This window comes from Nicotiana sylvestris, chromosome 1, assembly GCF_000393655.2.
Source record: "Nicotiana sylvestris chromosome 1, ASM39365v2, whole genome shotgun sequence".
In the NCBI taxonomy this organism is placed as follows: Eukaryota; Viridiplantae; Streptophyta; class Magnoliopsida; order Solanales; family Solanaceae; genus Nicotiana; species Nicotiana sylvestris.
The window spans coordinates 93,716,473-93,739,289 of NC_091057.1; the positions used below are offsets into that span (position 1 = coordinate 93,716,473).

General features: G+C 37.6%; 2 protein-coding genes and 1 long non-coding RNA gene across 3 annotated transcripts; 1 reads left to right on the top strand and 2 right to left on the bottom strand.

The window, feature by feature from the left end:
- Positions 1–15,855: 15,855 nt before the first annotated feature.
- On the bottom strand, positions 15,856–17,021 carry LOC104226057 (aspartic proteinase CDR1-like). The gene is made up of 2 exons (XM_009777938.1): positions 16,956–17,021; positions 15,856–16,419 (listed from the first exon to the last, which is right to left on the bottom strand). The coding sequence occupies exons 1-2, from the start codon at positions 17,019–17,021 to the stop codon at positions 15,856–15,858; spliced, it is 630 nt and encodes a 209-aa protein (XP_009776240.1).
- Positions 17,022–17,475: 454 nt separating this feature from the next.
- Positions 17,476–17,853, bottom strand: LOC138872444 (aspartic proteinase CDR1-like). Its single transcript, XM_070150450.1, has one exon. The coding sequence runs from the start codon at positions 17,851–17,853 to the stop codon at positions 17,476–17,478; it is 378 nt and encodes a 125-aa protein (XP_070006551.1).
- Positions 17,854–18,777: 924 nt separating this feature from the next.
- On the top strand, positions 18,778–20,691 carry LOC104226052 (uncharacterized). Its single transcript, XR_710740.1, has 3 exons — positions 18,778–18,850; positions 18,931–18,990; positions 20,338–20,691. It is a non-coding gene; the product is annotated as an uncharacterized lncRNA (long non-coding RNA).
- Positions 20,692–22,817: the final 2,126 nt, after the last annotated feature.

The following is a 22,817-nucleotide window of genomic DNA, read 5'->3' on the forward strand; positions in this document are numbered from 1 at the left end:
TTTCTTTTAATTTCTTCCAAAAATCCAAAAGTATTTTCATTCTTCTTTCAAAATTGAAAAGAAAATTCAAAATTCAAAAATATTTCTTTGCAAAAATGCTGAAGAAAAACAAAATCCAAAAATATTCCCTTTCTTCTTTATAAGTGTTTCTTTTGAAAAAATAAAATAAAAATTCAAAAAAAGTTAGTTTATTTACTTTATTCATGATCTTTCCGAACTACGCAAGATCTGATTCATGTTCCCACATGATACGTAGGCAACCTACATCAGGTTCGATCAACCATTGAAAAGAAAAATGAAAAAAGGAAAAAAAAGGAAAAAAAAAGGAAAAATGTTGATAATAATAAGGACCGACTGAGTCCATTCTAACATGTTTTGTTTTGAATTGTGAAGAAAGTTGAGGTGGTCGGTTTGTGGTAAGCCGAAAACACAAGATCTGAGGAAAAATGATAACTGATGTTGAAGTTGTTACAAGTTCTCAAGAGACTCAGGGTCAGAGGGTTCAACAAGAGTCTACTGTGTTTGAGAAAAATTGAATGCTGAAACAACAAATGACCGAAATGTGTCAAGCATGGGCCAGTGGTCAAGGATAGCCTCGTCATGAGTCACAATTTGCTACACATCAAGAGCAGTACCACTCTCCTGAATACCACTCGTACTCATTTGATCTTCCTGCAAACGTTGAGAAGCCTGCCCGAAAGATGGTACATGAAGAAGTGGCCCAAAGAGTGAAAAGCTTAGAACAACGGTTGGAAAACATGCAAGGGTTGACAGGTCAAAAGAGTGTTGCCTTCAAAGATCTATGTATGTTCCCTGATGTCCACTTGCCGCCTGGTTTCAAGTCTCCCAAATTTGAAAAGTATGATGGACATGGAGACCCCATAGCCCACCTGAAAAGGTATTGCAATCAATTGAGAGGTGCCAGAAGAAATGAAGAATTGTTGATGGCTTATTTTGGGGAAAGCCTTACGGGAGTAGCCTCCGAATTGTTTATCAATCAAGACACGTCTCACTGGTATGTCTGGGATGACATGGCACAGGCCTTTGTCAAACAGTTCCAATACAACATCGACATTGCCCCAGACCGCATTTCCCTTTCAAACCTGAAAAAGAAACCAAGTGAAAGTTTCAGTGAATATGCCATTAAATGGAGAGAGCAAGTAGCTCGAGTTAAGCCACCCATGGATGACCACGAGCTAATCACTGTCTTCCTTCAAGCGCAAGAGCCAGATTACTTTCAAAACATGATGTCTGTAGTTGGCAAATCCTTCTCGGAAGCAATCAAAATGGGAGAAATGGTAGAGAATGGTCTTAAGACAGGCAAAATTATAAGTCAAGCAGTTTTTAAAGCCGCAACTCAGGCTGTCCGGGTTGAATCTGATAATTTTAGCGACATAAATGAGAAGGTTGAAGAAATCATGATGACATCAGGGTCGAGAAGAGGTCCCAGGAGAACATCTCGAAGGTATGAGCAGACTCCTCAAGTTTTCCATGACTCCCCTGAGCATTGCTATCCACCTCAGAACCCACGATACTCTGTCGCTCCACATCAGTATGTTGTCCAGCCATCAAAACACCCAGAAGGAGAGCACGAGCATCACAAAATCTCCACCAGCTTCCACAAAATTTTCAGGTGCCCTATAACCCACATCCAGGCCAGAGGTATAAAGGGGAACAAAAGTTGAAAGATAATTTTACACCAATAGGAGAGTCCTATGCAAGCTTGTTTGAGAAATTAAAGCATTATGACATGATTGCACCTATTACTCCAAATCATGTGGACCCACGTGCAAGAAGATTTGACCCTTCTAAAAGGTGTGAATACCATTCCAATGCCCAGGGGCACAATGTTGAAAGATGTCGGGATTTGAAAAGAGGAATAGAAAGGATGATCCAGGAAAAACTGATTGTGATCCAAGACAGTGACGCCCAAAATATCATGCAGAATCCTTTACCTGTACATGATGATGCACACCTTGTGGGGATGATGCGTGGTGACATGGAGTATGAGAATCCTCTCGAGAATTTGCTAACTGAAGTTAATGATTTTGAAATTGGAGAAGGCTCTGCTGATTCTGATGAGCAAATTTGTGGCTAAATGTCAAGCTTAGCAATTGTAAAGTCATTCCCTCCTCACTAGGAAGGAATCTTGGTAGTTTGTTTTGATGTTTTTTCTATTATCTGGGTTATTTCAGGGTTGTGATCCAGATTTTATTTGTTTTATTGAGTCAAACCCTTCTATCCCTCCATTTCGTTTGTGTGAGTCTTGTCTTTCTGTTCTTTTGCTATTTTCATTAGCCGGGTTATTTAGGGTTGTAACTCGAATTTTAGGTTGTTTGACTTGTTTTTTACTCAATAAAATACAGTTTTTCCTTTTGTGTCATTCCATGTTTAGTTCTTTTCCCGCTAGTTTTAATGACATGACATGCATGCGGAATTTTTGGCCAGATCTTAGAAAATTATTTAAGCTTGAATTGGACAACTGAGAAAAAGACAGTTTCGAGGATAATAAAGAGTTGAAATACTTTGGAATTAAGGTCGAGTAAAATTCACCTTCAAATCATTGGGAAGATCGGGCTTGAGGATGTTTAATCAATTGATGTTTGTTGGAAAGTTTGTCACTAAGGGATGAAAAAATGTCTTGTGACCACGACACACCAAGAAGACAGACATGTTCGTCAATGTTGTGATCGCGAAAAGATACCATGTTTGACGTTCTTGAGGTTGGGAGGCCCTTTTTCCACTACCCAAACACTTTATATCCTTTGGTACCCCTTTTGAGCCTGTGTTATTTTTCTTTGACTACCCTCTTTTGGAATCAAGTTTAGAGTCAAAAAAAAAAATTCATGTCCCAAGTACAAACTGGGGTAATTCTTAGAAAGTTCAGTGAAAAAAAAGGAATTATCAAAGGTCCATGCCCTCAAAAATAGAAGCTGGGGCAAACAACAAAAAAAAAAGAAAAAAAAGAAAAGAGAAAAAAAAAGAAAAAAGGAAAAGAGAAACAGAAAGAAAGATGAAAAATAGTTTAGGTCAGATGCTTGAACTACGTTCGACCTGATTCCTTAAAAAAAGGATACGTAGGCAGCCTCACGGTTCGGTCCAACCAAATAAGAATTTAAAAGAAAAATTCAGAAAAATCCCCAATAGCTGAAACTGGGGCAAAGATTTTATTTCACTTGTAGAAGAGTCGCTTCCAAGAGTTGTAAGTCCATAACCCCTCATTTTGAGTTTACTTTGAGCCTTCATGCCGACCTTTCTTTCCAACCCTATCCAAAATCCTTCCAAATAAATACCTCTCGATATGCCTTCAAGAATGCCAAGAGAAGCATGTAATGAGCAACGGTTGTCACATGACGTAGAACACCGTCGAGTTTCTCACAAAAATGGAATGAAAAAGAAAAGAAAAATGAGAGAGTCTTATTAGTGAAAAACACTTACGGGCACTGTAAGGCGATAGTAAGAAGAGATGAATAAATGAGAGAGACTTGTTGGTGAAAACTCCTCAGGGCACCACTAGTCGAAAAGCGAGTCATAAAGCTGATGCGAAGAATTAGCATAAACAAGCCCGACGTCAAAGGTCATAAAAATGGTGAAAGGGAAGATTGAATTAGTTTGGTAGATCGGCCGTTAAGTTCAAAATGCATGTCATGATCATTAAGGCTAGTTATTGAAAAAAAAGAAAAAACATTTCTTCCCTCTGTCCTTCTGACAGGGGCATTTCTTGTTAATACTTGTTTCTTTGCACCATTGTGTCCTCCACTCTGAGTCAGTCTTCGTCAAAACAAGCAAGAAAAGATTTCAAAACTGCTACTAGCTTTTCAGTTGTATAAAGTAAATTTGGCCAGCACACTCAGTTGTTACTGTCAACATGACTTGAGGATTCATGCACATGCCTCCCCAAAAGACCCCTGTCAACCTACTCGGCGCAAGAAAGATAACTTGTGATTCTCTATGTCAGACAAATTGCTCAAAAAGCAGGAAGTCATTCAAGATATCGGAAAAGGTCACCTAAGCAAAGATCTTTGGTTGGAATAATGGTGTTTGAGCTGCAAATACAAATGGTAATGGGTGTGAAACAATCAGAGTTGGTGTAGAACAAAAGTCTTTTGAGACCGACTCAAGTTGATTGGGCAGAAGCCAAGTTGCCCAAGACTCAAGGCCACAAACCGACCACCACTTTCAAAACTAACAAAAATTTCTTTGTTTGCAACAGGAACAAAGCAGTGCAAGGAATATGGTTCAAATAAAAATGAAAAAGAGGGGAAAAGAAAAGAGAAAAAGAAAGAAAAGAAAAAAAGAGAAGAAAAAAAAAATGAAAAAAGAAAAGAAAAGAAGAGAAGAGCCGACAAAGGGATGTTTCTCAAATTTTTGCCTTTATTTGTCTTGCTAATGTGAATAAAATGTTGCCATTGCACTCACATTTTTCCTCCTAGGGTAAAAAGCCCTAGTCTGATGGATTTTCTCCCAACCAAAATTTTAGTCCGATGAATTTTTCTCCTAAGATAAGAAAACCTAGTCTGATGAATTTTCTCCTAAGATAAACGTCTTAGTCTGATGAATCTTTCTCTTAAGATAGAAAACCTAGTATGATGAATTTTCTCCTAGGATACAAAATCTTAGTCTGATGAATCTTTCTCCTAAGATATGAAAACCTAGTCTGATGAACTTTCTCCTAGGATAAACATCTTAGTCTGATGAATTTTTCTCCTAAGATAGAAGACCTAGTCTGATGAACTTTCTCCTAGGATAAAAATCTTAGTCTGATGAATTTTTCTCCTAAGATAGAAAACCTAGTCTGATGAATTTTTTCCTAGGATACAAAATCTTAGTCTGATGAATCTTTCTCCTAAGATATGAAAACCTAGTCTGATGAACTTTCTCCTAGGATAAACGTCTTAGTCGGATGAATCTTTCTCCTAAGATACCAAAAAAAAGAAGAAGAAAAGGGACCTAGTCTGATGAATATTCTCCTAGGGTCAAAATCTCAGAAAACCTAGTCCGATGAATTTTCTCCTAGGATAATAATTTTTTTTAAAAAAAAAGGGAAGTATGAATTTGAAAAAAAATGATGAAAAAAATTAAAAAAAAAGGGAAAAAGAAGGAAGTCTGGTTTTTTAAATAAAAGGGTCAATTTTTAGTTTTCTTGAAATCAGGGCCCCGCCTAGAGAATAGGGTCAATCTTTATTTTAGTCAAGCTTAGTTTATAGTTTTCCTAGTCTATTCTTTAGTTTACTCTCATCTTTGCATCAATAGTACAAGTGGTTTACAATTTTGCTAACAACTCACAAATCTTCCTAGTGCAAACTGGGGCAGAAAAAAATTCTTTTGTTTTGTCTGTTTTGTTGCAATCAGGCGCCCACTTGGAGAACAAGGGAAGACAACTCAAGTTTCAAGGGAAAGCAGTTTCGAAGGAAGACAGTTCAAGCTTCAAGGGAAAATGGTTCAAGGTGCAAAGGAAAATAGTGTCAAGTAACAAGAGAAGACAATTCAAGTTCAACAATCAGGTGCCCGCTTGGAAAATAAGAGAATTCAATTCAGAATGCAATTCAGGTCAGCAACAAAAGAAGCTCGCGTTAAGAATGCAAGTCAGCAGGCCGAGATGATCAACAGAAGTTAGTCACAATCCAGAATAAAAAGGAAAAAAAACAAAAAGAAAGACAAGAAGTGAATCCAAATGCAGAAGTTAATGAAAGATGTGAGCTGCTCAAGACAGGGCTAAGGTCACAAGCTCTGCATGTCCCGTTTTGGTTTGAAAAACTGAAGAAGCACGAACTAGCACCTGCAACTAGCAAACATCAAGGTTCAAATCCAAAGTCTGTAGGAAGAACCATTTAAAACTCAAGATCAAGCTTCAGAAGACTTACAGATAGGAATCTTGTAACTCTTAGCTGGTAGGCTTAGTTGGTCTTTTTCATTTTTGATTTTGATGTAATAGCGGGACTGCGGACCGGAACCTCGACGGTACCTCAATCGGCTGTCCACCTCGGCATACTCCATCATCGCACTCACTTTGGAACTACACGTGACCTGATTCCATTATAGCCAAGGATATGTAGGCAACTCAGATACTAGAGCTCGGTCACATTCCCCTCTTTCTTAGTTTTAGTCTCTCCAAATAAGGGCCGGATCAAGAAAAACCTGTCTAGTCGTTCTTTGTCTGAAAATACTTCGTCTTTCCAGTCAAAGAGGGGCAGCTGTAGACATGTGATTTTTGACCCTCCCCAAGATTTTCCATATCTTAGCACGTAAATATTTAATTTAGGCCTTATATAACTATTTCAACTATTTTTGACTTCATTACTTTATTTTCGTCATAAAAATAAAAATTACAAAAAATATTTTAGTTTACGTATCTTTCATAAATTTAAATAAAAAAATATACAAAAAATAGTACCTTATCTTTATTTTTATATAATCTTGAAAACACAAAAATAGTTTTATGTTTTATAGTTTGGTTCAATTAATTATAATTAGTTTTATATTTTATATTATAATTGTACATAATTTTAGAAGGATGAATTAGTTTTAGGTTTGTTTATCCCGTCTTTATAAATCCTATAGTCCATTTTTTTAGTCTTTGGCCCAATTCCCTAACCCATAATTCCTAGGCCCATACCCCCAACCTAATCCCTACCCCTATATATAGTATCTAACATCTAAAATAGACCTAGCCTACACAAAAAAGGAGAGCCGCAGAACCCAAAAAGAGACCCCCCAACTTTTCCAGCGATCCCATCTATCTTCTTTAGATCCCCTCCTGCTGATGAAATGACCGAAAATTGCTTAGTGGTATAGCGAAAAAGGCAAGGCGTTTAATTCCATCATCTTTCAGTAGTGCTCATTGAATCTACACCAATGGACTTGTTAACGTTGTTGCTTTCATCATTAAAATGGAAAAAGAAATGCACAAAAAACGACAGTCTTTGAATTTAAAAGCAAAAAAAAAAAAAAGAGAAAAAAGGCACACATACACACAAGGACAAAAGGGAGGCATTTGATTCTTTGTTAAAGGAGTTCAGAGAAGTTGACGATATAGTGGCTCGCAATTCTGCTGATTTTAAGAGCTTTCCAAAAGGTCAAGTTCGGGTCTCAATGACCACATCGGCTAAGAGCAGTAGCTTATTCCATTTTCTATGAATATTTCGTTGGGAGTTTTTTTAAATTAATTGGGTTTTCCGGTCAGTTGGGCGCGGTCGATTCGAGGTTCCAGTTCGTAATCTCAGTGTTTCGGTCCAAGGATTGTTGCTTGGCTTAGCCTGATTGATTTGCAATTTTCAGCTTTGTTCATCAATAAAAGGTCCATTTCTCAATTTCAATTCTCATTTCATTGTGTTATAATAGCTTGGTGCGCGTGTTGGTTGATTTGTGATTCTATGTTGTTTGAGTATCATGTTTTAGTTGTCATTTAAATTATTTTGATTAGTTTTTATTTCCACTATAATGTATGTAGTCTTGGTTCTTAAATAAATGCTTTTAATCGGGCCAATGAAAAATTGGAGTTGATTTTTTCTTGGCAAGGAATAAGAATGGGTCATAAGGTGGGTTTTGGACCACAAGGAATTTGGCCATGTAATAGATCATGTTGGCTAGCTTATTTTCCCCCAATAATATTTTGTTCATAAATTTGGCCTTACAACAATCTCGAAGATTAAGAGTACACGGAGTTTGCATGTGTGGCCATTGGTTGAGCGTGTATTCTGCTAATGTATTGTGTCCAAGCTGGACCATTTTTGCAATGAATAATTGAATTAAAAGAACATTGGATCAAGAGAGCAAGAAAGTGACAAAAATTGAAAGTGATAGTAGCATGTTATATTGTTTCTGGCATTAGCTTGGCTGCCGCACCCCTTTATTTTCTTTATTTTGCAATGAAGGCGACTTAATAAATTATCGTGGTTGTGTACACATTCGCGTGACATAGTTACGATTCCAGAAATTAAAATCAAGGTATGCGTTCGTGCAACTTTGGGTGAAACAATCTTATTAATAATATGACGTGATTAATTGTGGATACGTACGCGTGACACGATTTTTGACGCGCCAAATGAAATGTGTACACGTACGCGTGACTCATTTTTTAAAGATAATTCCATAAATAATAGTAATTGAGAAAATAAAAACGGTTAAGGGGGTAGATGCCCATAGGTTTGAAAATAAGTAATTAGAAAATTTAGTAAGACAAGTATAATCAAAGCAACCGTGCTAGAACCACGGAAATCGGGAGTGCCTAACACCTTCTCCCGGGTTAACAGAATTCCTTACTCGGATTTCTGGTTCGCGGACTATAATACAGAGTCAAGTTTTCCTCGATTCGGGATTCAACCGGTGACTTGGGACACCATAAATCTCCCAAGTGGCGACTCTGAATCTTTTAACAATAAATCCCGTTTCGATTGTCCTTTAATTGAAAAAACTCCTTTTATTTATACCCTTCCGAGGGTGTAGTAAAAAAGGAGGTGTGACACCCGAGACCTCAACCAAGGGCACCAACACATCCTAAAACCTTATTCAAATTTGTTCTAATCATCAAAATACCTCCAACAACATCAAATTACCCAAAACACATCGGATTCAAGCCTAAGTTTCTAAAATCGTTCGAAATACGCTTTCGATCAAAAACCCGACCAAACCACGTCCAAATGACTTGAAATTTTGCACACACATCCAAAATGACACAACGAAGCTACTGCAACTATCAGAATTCCATTCCGACCCCTATATCAAAATCTCACCTATCAACCGGAAATCGCTAATATATCAACTTCGCCAATTCAAGCCTGATTCTACTCCGGACCTCCAAAACCCATTCCGATCACACTCCTAAGTCATAAATCACCTTCCGAAGCTAACCGAATCATCAGAATTCATATCCGAGCCCTCTAACACATAAGTCAATATCCTATTGACATTTCCAACTTAAACCTTCTTAAAAGAGACTAAGTGTCTCAAACTTCACCAAATTCCTTCCGGACTCAATCCGATACCACAAAACACAGATAACAAAGCATAAAAAAGCACCCTAAACCCGGACCCGATCGCGATGGCGCCTCTCGTGAAGACGAGGCCAGCCAACTAGCAACTATGTACCCAACCAACCAAGACTTTCCATTGAACCCATCTGGAAGAAAATCACTACGCATCCCACGCTCCTCATGCCAGTAGAAAATATACATCTTTAGCCACGGTAGATATCAACGAGAACTCTCTGCCTCCCCTTTGCACAAGCAAGTCCGTCATGACTGAATCTTCCTAACTCAATCAACCTATGCAAGCCACTAAAATCTAAGAGCATTGCCGCGAAATACCCGTAGAAACTCATTACCTCGTAAACACCCAATGAACTAATCATATCCTTACCATACCGATCTGGCCTACTACCAAGCTATCCCATCCATCCGAGCTCCCTTCTGATTTACCATCAATTTGATACTCCTTCTTGCTATAACATCACAATTCCTCAACCCAGACTTACCATACGAGACCCAAGCATAACACCACACTGTTCAAGGCTCATAAGCCGCTGAGTATTCTCTTAAATATTCCCAAAAGCACCATATTCAAAATACTTTACTCTGATGAACTTCTTACAAATCTAAATCCATTACCTTTACCTTCCTGATACTGATACATAGAATCCCATAATTAATATAGAAAACACCACAAGTCTTGACATCTTCCAATGAAAACTCAGTCTTTAACCACATATACAACTTTAAAACACCCCATTGTTGCATGTAGAATCTTGTACACATTAGAACCACTCCCACGAGTTATTCACTCTACTCAAACTACAATTAGTCTGAACAAACGAATCGAACAACCTGTGCCTCATTAGCACTCTGACACCACAGAATGTAGCCTTACCTTAATGCAACCAAGCCACTTCCTTTTCTATGCACCGCACACCCTTTATCAATGACCACTCAAGATATTTCGTGATTCTCATACACCTATAAATCATAATATAACTTTTGTAAAAACCTTCCTTTACTAAAGCCATCCTCGGTCTCCATCTCCGTAGGCCATAACTGATTTACCATTATGCTTCAAACTGGAACTAACATAGCACATAACTGTGCAATCAACTAACCAACAACAGACTCCCCTATTTAGATCGAAGCCATAGATCAAAACATACTCAATAACTCATAACACATATACTCTATTGCTGTCATAGTGCCATAGTGAGATTAAACTCAAATCCCTTATGAGCTTGTGAAAACATGGATCATCTAGAATTTAACTCTTTTGCAAATCTCGCACTCATCCTCGCAACAGTCAAGCCCACTCTCTTAAGCGACCCAAATTTAAATTTCAACACATATACTTCACTTGTAAATGAGATCTTCTAATAGAAAACATAAGGATCACACAACTTCAAAACACTCCGTAGGAGACAACCCACCTACTTTGCCTCCAACTAACATTTCTATATACCTTCCACCGTCATAAACTATACACAGTCACTTAGTCTTCCTGAGTCTGAACTCATACCTCAACATGGAATTTACTTCACTCACAACTAGGAAAACATGAAAAAATTCTTCACACACCCATAACACGGGGCTATACCTCGAATCAAGATGGAATTCAAGCACCTAATAGTCCTTCTATCCTCCAGCAGACCCTTCTCATCGCTTCCAAATCATATGGATATATCTCGCAGTACTAACATACTCATCACATAGTTATCCAACCATCACTCCAACTAATAGGGACACTACCGAACATATAAGCTCAAAACACTTGTTCACACAATCAACACCTTGGTGCTCAAGCTATAGGCAAAAATCTGGCCTCAAGTCCTCCAGACTGACCCAACATCAACTCACAGAGATCACATCTCGCCCCTCGATCAGGGAATCACAAGCAATCGATGCACATATGATACTGAGCGCTCATGCGCGCACACGAACGCGTGGAAGGAGTTCAAAGAGTTACATTTCAAGCTGAATCAAGGACGTACGATAAGAATTCAAGAATGTGAAGTTTTTCCTAAATGTTTTGTAGACTCTCGAGGATAAATACAGACATCTCCGTACCGATCCGCGAGACTCTACTAAACCTGCTCATGACTCGTGAGACCTATGTAACCTAGGCTCTGATACCAACTTGTCATGACCCTAAACCTGGACCCGGTCGTGATGACACCTCTCGGGAAGACAAGGCCAGCCAGCTAGACCCAATTCCGTTTTAAATAGTTTAACATTAACAAATAGTCTGAGTATGAGTAAATAAGCCAAAAACTAAACAAAAGATAATATAAAGTGCGAAATGCAACCCAAACACAGCCCGATACCGGGGTGTCACAAGTCACGAGCATCTACTAGGGTATAAATACAACTAAAAAGTCTGAAAGGTACAAAATACAGACTAATGAAAAGAAAAGGGAGAAAAGAAGTGTTGCGAATGCCAGCAGCTACCTTGCTAAACTCCGATGACTCTACCTCCAGTCAGCCAATACCCGCTACCGGTTTTAGAAATACCTGAATCTGCACACAAGGTGTAGGGAGTAAAGTGAGTACTCTAACTCAATGAGTAATAATCACTAAAGTCTGAAAGGTAAGAAATCACGTAAAGCATATCAAGATGCTATATAGAAGCAGTTCAAAAACCAGTAAGAAAACAGTGAAGCTGTAAAAATCTCTTAAAATATCTTAGCTCAGTTTAAACTTCTTTGAAAATGACTTTTTCAACAGTTACACAAATGAATGCAAAACAATTAGTATAGATAAGCACCGAAATCCGCCCCTCGAGCACAAATACCATAGTTTAACAGGTAAAATGACAAGTAAATATGAAAGATAATCACATAAGGTTTGCCCCTCGGGCACAATATCAATAACTCCGCCCCTCAGGCAATATCTCAGAACAATACCAGCCCCTTGGGCAATCACATCGAACGGTACCAGCCCCTCGGGCAATCACATAGAACAATACCAGCTCCTCAGACTATCACATTATACAATATCAGCCCCTCGGGCTATATCTCACATCACAATGGGTACCCGCACTCTCTGGGGTGTACAGACTCCGGGAGGGGCCCCTTACCGCCCAAGCGCAATATCAAGCCACCTCGTGGCATCATAAACAGGCCCTCGGCCTCATATCAATATCAACAAGCCACCTCATGGCGTACATATCTCAGGCCCTCGGCCTCATAATCAAATCAGTATCTCACTGATGTGGCGTGCAGCCCGACCCAAAAGTATCCTCACAATATAGGCCCTCGGCCTTACTCAATCAAAAATCACATAAGCCACTCGGGCAACAGTAAAACATGATGCTCAGCCCAAAATATTATTTGAGATATCATTTCAAGTGTTAAAGCAAAATAAACATGGCTGAGTTTTGAAAAGAGTGGAAAATAACATGACTGAGTTCAAGTATAAAGTCAAAACAGTGAGGAAATATCAACAAAAATCTCCGACGGGTTTAAATAGTTGGCACTAGGCCCAAATATGACATTCAGCCCAAATAATGATGTTAGCAAATAGTTTTTAATCAAATACGCGGTAAAATTATCAAATCGGGATAGACCAATTCACAATCCCCAATAGTGTACAACCCCACGCTCGTCATCCAGTGTGTGCCTCACCTCAATATAGCACCACGATGTGCAATCCGAGGTTTCAAACCCTCAGAACATCATTTACAATCATTACTCACCTCAAACTAGCCCGAAAAGCTATTCTGCAACACGCTTGCCTCTCGAACCAAGTTCCGAGTGCTCTAAATCTACCAAGTTCAGATTTTTATCATCAAATTATGCTAAACGAATGAATTCCAATTGAAAAATATCGATTTTAAGCACAAAATCCGAAATCGGTCAAAACCTGACCCCTTGTCCCGCATCCTGTAACTGGACAAACTTTATACCAAAATGTTCTTCATCATCTCACGAGTTCGTACATATAAAGAACTCGAAAATCGGAGTTCGTTTGACCCCTCAAATCATCCCTAGAAGGTCTCATAATCTCAAGCCCTAACTCCACCTTTTTCTACTGATTTTCATGAATTTACACTGATATTTTTGTACCTTAATCACAATTAATCAAGTTTTAGGGTCCAAAATCCTTACCTCAATGAAGAACAATGATTTCCTCTCTTCAAAATCGCATCCAAGCTCTTTTCCCGTACAAAAATGGTGAAAAAGGGCTCAAAGTCGCGAAATAGGTCTTTAAAACATTCTGCCCAAGTATATACTCTTCACGATCGTGGAAAATGCTTTGCAATCGCGAAGCACAACTTTTCTCAGCCCAAAATTTGCCCTTCGCGATCGCGAAGAACAAGTTCCCAGCTCTTTCGGACAACCTCTAGTATAATGGTCATAACCTTTTGCACACAACTCCAAATGACAAATGGTTTGATGTTCTGAAAACTAGACACCATGTGCTATAATTTCATATATTTTTCATTTCCTGACTCTTTATATATTGCGAGATATAAGCTTCCAAATTCAGCCTTGTGCATTAAAGATTCCTAAACCCTTCCCGGACAGCCTATAGTGTAACCACCATAACATTTTGTACACCACTTAAAATTCTAATTAATTTACATTTCTGAAACCTAAACACAAAGGGCTACAACTTTTATTTTTGGATCATCTCCAAATTCCTTATAGATTGTGAGATATAAGCCTCCAAATTTGGATTAGTGCAGCAGAATATTTACTCTATGCGATCGCGAAGGTTCATCCCAATCGCGAAGCACTGACATTTTTTTCGCATTTTACTCATCGCGATCACTTTTCCAGTTCCCCACGATCGCGTAGAACACTGTTGTAGCCAAAAACCAGCAGCTAAAAATAGCTTAGAAATGGTCCGGAACCACCCCGAAACTCACCCGAGGCCCTCAGAACCTCAACCAAACATGCCAACAAATCTTAAAACATCATTCAAACTTGTTCCACGCTTCAGAACGCTCAAAACAACATCAAAACATCGAATCACCCTCGGATTCAAGCCTAAGAATTTCAAAACTTCTGAATTCTGAATTCGATAAAAAAGTCTATCAAACCTCGTCCGAATGATCTAAAATTTTGCACACACATCCCAAATGACACAACGGAACTGCTGCAACTTCCAGAATTTCATTCTGACCTCTACATCAAAACCTCACCTGTCAATCAGAAAACGCCGAAATCTCAATTTTGCCAATTCAAGCCTAAACCTTCCACGGACTTCTAAAAAGTATTCCGATTACGCTCCTAAGTCCCAAATCACCTAACGGAGCTAATAAAATCATAAAAATTCTGATCCAAGATCATATACGAACAAGTCAAATCTTGGTCAAACTTTTCAAATTTTAAGCTTCAACTGAGAACTGTTTCTTCCAAATTCATTCTGATTACCCTGAAAATCAAAACCAACAATTTACATAAGTTATAATACATCACACGGGGCAAGTCATACCCAAGAACTGGCGAGCAAAGTGCAAAAGCTCAAAACGATCGGTCGGATCATTACACAAAGGTAGGTTTAATAACAAGTGGAGTGAAAACACTCCCCGATCCCCAAGCATTGTCACCAAAGGTATGTTTGCTAGGGATATCTAATTGTTCCCTTGGCACCAAACAGTAGGAATGTTTCTGTCCAAGTGTTGGACTAAGTTGCGACACTAAAGAAGCATGAGAAGCGTCGAGCCCTATTACGGCAGACATCATAGGTTTCACTGGTATAGATTGGATCTGTGATCACATCAAAAAACAATACTTGGGAAAGAATTTTTTTATCCATTTTCATAATAGAAAGTGAAAGAATTTCCGGGGCTACATTACCAAATGAATAACTACTAGCAAAGTAAGCCGCATAATACAATTCCTTGGCATTCTGAAAGCATTTATCTGAATTACAAGACAGCGGCTAAAAAGTTGAAGAGTTTATGGGATTAAAGATGGGGATATCTTGCTTGTAACAATCTAGAAAAGGTTGGCATTGTATCAAATTAATATGACTGCCAGTGTCAACAAGTGCCAGTTGGAACTTTGGAGGAGTTCCATTAAAAAGGTTTATAAAGTATGCACCTAGAGGGTCAGGTACTAACTCATTCCGAAGTGAATTTAGAGAAGATAGAGGAGAAGTAATATTGAAAACGGTGGATAAGTTGAATAGTTGTCTCAAAATATTTGTTATTTTACAATTTCAAGACAGAATTAGGTATTTTTTTTCCATTTTACCCTTGTAGTAATTATTGTTGATGACTACAAACACCTCAATTATGGGTGATATTATGTTTGCTCAAATACCAATAAGATAATAAGAAAATAAAGCGAAAGAAACAATATGTAGTAATAGAAATATAACAATAACAGAATACAAGACTAAACCACTACTACTGGTATTGGAAACAAATACTCTCTACTAATCACCACTACTACTCGGTAAGCTGAAGCAACACCATATCCTACCTAATAACCTCTCCCCAATACTTCCTTCGCCTACCTTTATCCCTTCTCAGACCCACCAAGGGTCAACCTCTCACACCTCTTCGTAGGAAAATTTGTGCTTCTTCTCTTCATATGCCATACCATCTAAGCCTCGCTTCTCATATCTTGTTCTCTACGGAGACTACCCCCACCCTGGGCTGAATATCTTATTCCTAATCTTATCGATCCTGGTATGCCCACACATCTATCTCAATATAAGTGCAGGAAATATGCATCTTTGTTAGTTATAACAATATTTGTTTATAATCAACACAATCTAAATCGTATCTGACGAGAATGGCACTATATTCTCCATTAATAATAGCACATCATCTTCAATAAAAATAAAGCTTCATTGGAGGAATATCAATGCCTTTCAGATCTTTGTGGCAAAGACTCAAATCAGATGATGAGTTGTCAACCTACAGTTATTTTTCAACGGCTTCTCTCGCTAATGTTTCAAGTTGGTTATATAACAGTGAAGGAAGGAAAGAATAAGTAGTTTCAGAGTCAATCACAATATTACCCTCTTGGAAAACAGTAGAGGGATTAACAACAAGATCCAGTTTTTGTTCACCAACCGGTATGCCTAAGAGTGTCAAGAAATAGTACACAAAGTTAGGTTTAACAACAAGTGGAGTGAAAACACTTCCCAGTCCCCAAGCATTGTCATCAAAGGTAAGTTTGCTAGGGATATCTAATTGTGCCCTTGGCACAAAATAGTAGGAAATTTTTTGTCCAAATGTTGGACTAAGTTGCGACACTAAAGACGCATGAGAAGCGCCGAGCCCTATTACGGCAGACATCATTGGGTTCACTGGTATAGATTTGGATCTATGACCACATCCAAAAACAATACTTGGGAAAGAAATTTCTTCTCTATTTTCATAATAGAAAGTGATAGTTTCCGTGGCTCCATCAACAAATGAATAACTACTAGCAACGTAAGTCTCAAAATATAGTTCGTTGGCAGCTATTCTAAAAGCATTTATCTGAATTACAGGATAGCGGCATAAAGGTTGAAGAGTTTACGAGATCAAAGATGGGGATATATTGCTTGCAACAATCTAGAAAAGGTTGGCATTGTATCCACTTAATATGGCTGCTAATGTCAACAAGTGCCAGTTGGAACTTTGGAGGAGTTCCGACATAAAAGTTTATAAAGTATGCACCTAGAGGGTCTGGTACTAACTCAGTCCGAAGTGAATTTGGAAAAGATAGCGGAGAAGTAATATTGAAAACGGTGGATAAGCTTAATAGTTGTCTTAAATTATTTTATTATTTTAGAATTTCAAGACAAAATTAGTTATTTTTTTCCATTTTACCATTATAGTAATTGTTATTGATGGCTACAAACACCTCAATTATGGATGATATTATGATATCTCTAATACCAATAAGATAATAAGAAAAGGACGCGAAAGAAACAACATGTAGTAATAGAAATATAACAATAGCAGAATACAAGAATAAACCACTACTATTAGTATTGGAAACAAATACTCTCAACTATTTACTAGTCTTTTACCTTAATTCTCAACCACCACACCTTCCTGTTAAGGGTCATGTCCTCAGTAAGCTGAAGCAACACCATATCCTACCTAATCACCTCTCTCCAATACTTCTTTCGCCTACCTTTACCCCTTCTCAGACCCACCAAGGGTCAACCTCTCACACCTATTTGTAGGAATATTTGTGTTTCTTTTCTTTATATGACCATACCATCTAAGTATAGATTCTCATATCTTGTCCTCCACCGAGACTACACCTACCCTGGGCTGAATGTCTTTATTCTAATCTTATCGATCTTGGTATGCCCGCACATCTATCTCAACGTAAGTGCAGGAAATGTGCATCTTTTTTAGTCATAACAATCTTTGTTTATAATCAAGACAATCTAAATCGTATCCAACAAGAATGGCATTATATTCTCCATTGATAATAGCACATAATCTTCAATAAAAATAAAGCTTCATTGGAGGAATATCAATGCCTTTTAGATCTTTTTGGCATAGACTCAACTCAGATGATGAGTTGTCAACCCACAGTTATTTTTCAATGACTTCTCTCACTAATGTTTCAAGTTGGTTATAGAATGGTGAAGGAAGGAAAGTATAAGTAGTTTCTGAGTCAATCACAATATTACCCTCTTGGAAAACAGTAGAGGGATTAGCAACAAGATCCAGTTGTTGTTCAACAACCCGTATGCCTAAGAGGGTCAAGAAATAGTACACAAAGGTAGGTTTAACAACAAGTGGAGTGAAAACACTCCCCGATCCCCAAGCATTGTCACCAAAGGTAAGTTTGCTAGGGATATCTAATTGTGCCCTTGGCACAAAACAGTAGGAAATTTTTTGTCCAAATGTTGGACTAAGTTGCGCCACTAAAGATGCATGAGAAGCGTCGAGCCCTATTATGGCAGACATCATAGGTTTCACTGGTATAGATTTGGATCTGTGACCATATCCAAAAAAAAAAAAAATACTTGGGAACGAAATTCCTTCTCCATTTTTATAATAGAAAGTGAAAGTTTCACTGGCTACATCACCAAATGAAAAACCACTAGCGACGAAAGTCTCCTAATACAATTCCTTGGCAGCTATTCTCAAAGCATTTATCTGAATTACAAGATATTGGCTTAAAGGTTGAAGAGTTTACGAGATCGAAGATGGGGATATATTGCTTGTAACAATCTAGAAAAGGTTGGCATTGTATCAAATTAATATGATTTCCAGTGTCAACAAGTTCCAGTTGGAACTTTGGAGGAGTTCCAAAAGAAAAGTTTAGGAAGTATGCACCAAGAGGGTTAGGTACTAACTCTGTTCGAAGTGAATTTGGAGAATATAGAGGAGAAGTTGTAAGGCCCCGTTAAAATTTCCTAGTGATTTTAGATTTTAAAATGCGCCATTGGTATTTGGGAATAACGTATTCAAGTATTAAAGGAGACCTATGGGATAGAACCACATCATTTTGAAATTAAAATATATGTTTAAGGTGCGTTGGATCATATTAAGGAGTCTTGTGAATGGGAAGCATTTGTGTGTAACAAATAGATACATTAAATGGAAAGGATTTTATTATGTAAACATGGTTTCATACTTATATGAAGGTTTGGAAGTCAATTCGGGTCTATATCATATCAAGGTATCAATTAGGGTGAGTGTAGAAGAAAGCAATGGGAAAAAGGAAAATAACTGGGAGCGTGCCAGGTTAAGTGCAACGCGCGGATTGTGGCACGCCATCCCTCTCAGCAACTTTGAAAACCAATGAATTATTAGCAAATTGCGCTGGAACAGGCATGGTACCCCCACCTGAAGCCTTTTTTAGTACTCGCCTTCGGGGTTCATTTCCCCCATTTCACTTGAACGAATTTTGGAGCTCTTCTCCACTCTCTCAAGACCACAAACTCCTCTCTTCTTTAAGGTAAGAAATCCCATTATCTTGGTGTGAAATTCCATCATTTCTACACTAGCGTTGATGAAATCTACACATGGAATCTTTAGATTTTCAAGAAATTTCTTCAAGAACTCAAAGGGAGGAATTTGCAAGATATTTTTCAAAAGGTAATCCTACACCCTTAGACTTACATGCATGAATTTATTATTAGAATATGAGTAAGAATTAAGTATTGGTACTCATGGGATGGTGATTGGAAGCCATAATTTTTCAATTTAAATACATAACCATTGTAGAGATTGAAAGGAAATTATTTGATTAAATTTTGTTGATTGGGGATGGATGGATGGTCATGCATGTGATGTTGGAAGTTATAAAATGTTCAAGAATGATGGTAGGTTAAATTGTTGGTAAATAGTGTTAGTTGGATGAATCAATTCTATGGCTATGAGATATAGAGACTTATGCCTACTATGTGTTTGATAAAGTGTCTAAATGGCTTAAACTATGGAATTTGTTACTAATGATGGTCCCATTGGATGTTAATATTGTAAACTGAAGTTGCTTAGTGTAGTGGATCATCATAGTATCATTAAGGGGCGAATTCCATGTATGTATGGCTAAACCCCCTTCTTCTTAGAATCGAACCTCTGGTGTACGTGTAATTGGTGTATGTCGCTAAATTGATCATACTAGAACCGTTCCCTAACATATTATGTTGAAAGATTTATGTTCAATGATTATTCTAAATATTTATCATGTCGTCATTCCATTTGAGAATGTGTTTAAATGTGGAATATATGTGTTCAGAAAGGTCAAGAATTCATGTCAAGAATCGAATAAAGCTTGCTATGCTATTTGTATGAAAAGCCTCCGTATGATTAAGATTTTTTATGCCTTCCCCATGTGTATGCGATGCCCTACATGATAGGCCTTATTGATGTGGATGATAATATTATTTGAATGTATAAAAAGGGAAAATTAAATTTTAAGATACGACCAAGTGCCAAGAACAATTTAATAAATGAGGCTACTCGTGCCATGTAATGAAAGATGGGAAGAAAATCTGAATTGAGATGAACGATTGAATGGTTGATGTATCAAGTGAGATGGCCTAGCCGATCGGGCCATGATCGAACACCATCCCACACACATGGTGGTAATTGTGCTGGATTGATTGACTATAATTGTGAAAATGGTTGATGTCTCAAATGAGATGACCTAACCGGTCGGGTCGAGATCAGACTTCATGTAGAAACACGGTGGTAGTGTGGATTGTGGCACATGGCACTGAGATTATAAAACCTAAATAAGATGGAAACTTAACTGGAAATTGTGTGATCATTACTTGATGTTTTCGTATGTGTTTGAAGCTCTTGTTGTATATCATGACTGCTTCTCCTTTATTTCATTGTTCGTTCTATTAAGTTTAGTGTTTAGTTTTACATACTAGTACTATTCAACAATACTAACATCCCTTTTGCTGGGGGCGCTACATGTTTAAATGGATGTAGGTGGTTCCATAGCAGACAGTGTTAATGGCAGCTAGTGGTGAACCATCATCATTTTTCCAGCAGACTCGGTGAGCCCCATTTCTTCCTGGAGTCATCTAGTACATCTTTTGTTTATATGTTTGCCACGTTTCGAGGTATAGTCGGGGCCTTGTTGCTAGCATTATTATGACTCTCTTTTGTATTTTTAGAGGCTCTGTATACACTATGTAGGTTGTATATGGGTATTAGAAGAGTCACTGGATTATGTTGTGTTTTGGACCCTTGTTCCTTCAAATTGAAAAGTGTATGTAATTTCTAAAAAAAAACTTACCAATGATGTAACAATTGAATCGATTTGGAAATGTTTACAAAATCTTCCTGCTGTATAGTTAATAATAACTTGCTTTCTTGATCATAATAAGTTGGGTAGAAAATCTCGGATAGGCTTGCTCAGTCGGGTTCACTCGGTTGAGTGCTGGTCGCACCTCCCGATGTCGGGGCATGACGAAAGTAATATTGAAAACGGTGGATAAGCTGAATAGTTGTCTCAAATTATTTATTATTTTAGAATTTCAAGATAAAATTAGTTTTTTTTTTCATTTTACCCTTGGAGTAACTGTTGTTGATGACTACAAACACCTTAGTTATGGGTGATGTTATGACTGCTCAAATACCAATAAGATAATAAGAAATTACAGTGAAAGAAACAACATGTAGTAATAGAAATATAACAATAACAGAATACGAGACTAAACCACTACTACTGGTATTGGAAACAAATACTCTCGACTATTTACTAGCCTTTTACCTTAATTCTCAACCTCCACACCTTCCTGTCAAGGGTCATGTCCTCGGTAAGCTGAAGCAATGCTATATCCTACCTAATCACCTCTCCCCAATACTTCTTTCGCCTACATTTATCCCTTCTCCGACCCACCAAGAGTCAACCTCTCACACCTCTTCGTAGGAACATTTGTGTTTCTTCTCTTCATATGACCATACCATCTATGTATCGCTTCTTAGATCTTGTCCTCCACCGAGACTACTCCTTCCTTGGGATGAATGTATTTATTCCTAATCTTATTGATCCTGGTATGCCCGCACATCTATCTCAATATAAGTGCAGAAAATGTGCATCTTTGTTAGTTATAACAATCTTTGTTTATAATCAACACAATCTAAATCGTATCCGATGAGAATGGCATTATATTCTCCATTGATAATAGCACATCATCTTCAATAAAAATAAAATTCAACAGATAATTAGATTGCACTTGAAGTTAATTTTCAGTTTCAATTAAACATTAATTTTAGTAATTAATCCTGGTGAATAAATGCAACGAATAAAATGATGGTTTTAGTCTAAAGGGTAACTTCTCACGAATATTTCCCTATTTTCTAGTTCGATTAATAATTCAAGAGGCTCTTTTGGTTAACCTAGTTGAATCACAAATTTAAACTAGAGCATAAGATGTAAAGAAATTCAATATCAAGCTCCTCTTTCGATGAATCAAAATAATAAATAACTTCACAAAACTTCATCAATTAATTCAAATAATTTTCAAGAATCGAATCCCTAATCAACTTATTAGTACACCATATATGTCAACACCCTAAGAAAATTTACTCCATAGCAATGGAAAAAGTCATCTCAATAAGGATTAAAAATATAGAAAACATCAATGCTAATGATTCGATACAAACTCCCGTATTGCACCTGCCACGAACCAAAATCCAACTAGTCATGATGGCACCTAACCCAACCCGCTAGGTAAGCCAGTAAATAATAAACCAGTTCAAATGAGATTTACTAAGAGAAGAAATGATAACACAAATGAACTATTATACAAAAAATTCCCAAGGACTTGTAGTACAAATCATGAGCTTCTAAGATTTAGAGTTTACAAAGCTAGTATGAAATAAATACATCATCTATTTGAAATATACATGAACATATTAAAAATTCTAAAGCCACCAAGGATAAGAGGCAGCTATGACCGGAGCACAGGAACATCTTCAAATCCAGCTCCTGCCAAACACAGCAACATCAACATCCAACATCTATATGCAAGGTGCAAAAGTGTAGTATGAGTACAACCGATCCCATGTACTCAATAAGTAACAAACCTAACCTTAGGTTGAAAGTACTGATGAGCTAGGATAAGGGTCAGAGTCCAACTCCAATTACCATCAAGGCAACAATAGTTCATAACAATATAATAAAGTTGGTACAAGAACTAACTCCGCTCGTACACAGTACGAAAAAATAAGCATGCTTTTCAAGTATAACTGTAACGACCCGGCCGGTTGTTTCATGTGTTACCACTCTGTTTCCCTCATTTCTGCTTATTTATGCTTTGTTTATCCGTATTATGTGGCATCACATTAGTCGGTTCGAATCTGGAATGGTTTTGGTAAGGTTTGAGATACTTAGCCTCTTTTGAGTAAGCTTAAGTTGGAAAAGTCAACCGGATATTGACTTATGTGCATAAGGACTCGAA